Below are 226 nucleotides of genomic sequence, written 5' to 3'. Positions count from 1 at the left end.
CAGCTCTCCCGTCTCTCAGCTGCCGTTCAAGATGAAGTCGCCTCAGAGACCGAAAGAAAAGTAAAAAACTCAAGCTCACTATTGGACTAAACGGGGTGAATCAGGAGGTTGTTAGTAGGCAAGTAAAGTCGCCAACAAAGGAGAGTGAGAGTCTCCCGAAGAAAAGTCCTGCACCATTCGTGGAGGGTCAGGTTGTTCATATAGTGAAAGATGACATGGAAGAAAG

General features: G+C 46.9%; 1 protein-coding gene across 1 annotated transcript in view; it reads left to right on the top strand.

Annotated features, from left to right (window-relative positions):
* LOC119587390 (histone H2A deubiquitinase MYSM1-like) overlaps window positions 1-226 on the top strand; it is a gene marked incomplete in the record, with an annotated part of 3,476 nt that overhangs the window by 1,451 nt on the left and 1,799 nt on the right. Inside the window, 1 exon segment of the mRNA XM_037936132.1 lies at window positions 47-226. Coding sequence (XP_037792060.1) covers window positions 47-226 — 180 coding nt within the window.

This window comes from Penaeus monodon, chromosome 22 (assembly GCF_015228065.2).
Source record: "Penaeus monodon isolate SGIC_2016 chromosome 22, NSTDA_Pmon_1, whole genome shotgun sequence".
Classification (NCBI taxonomy): domain Eukaryota; kingdom Metazoa; phylum Arthropoda; class Malacostraca; order Decapoda; family Penaeidae; genus Penaeus; species Penaeus monodon.
This window is presented reverse-complemented; position numbering and strand designations above follow the sequence as displayed.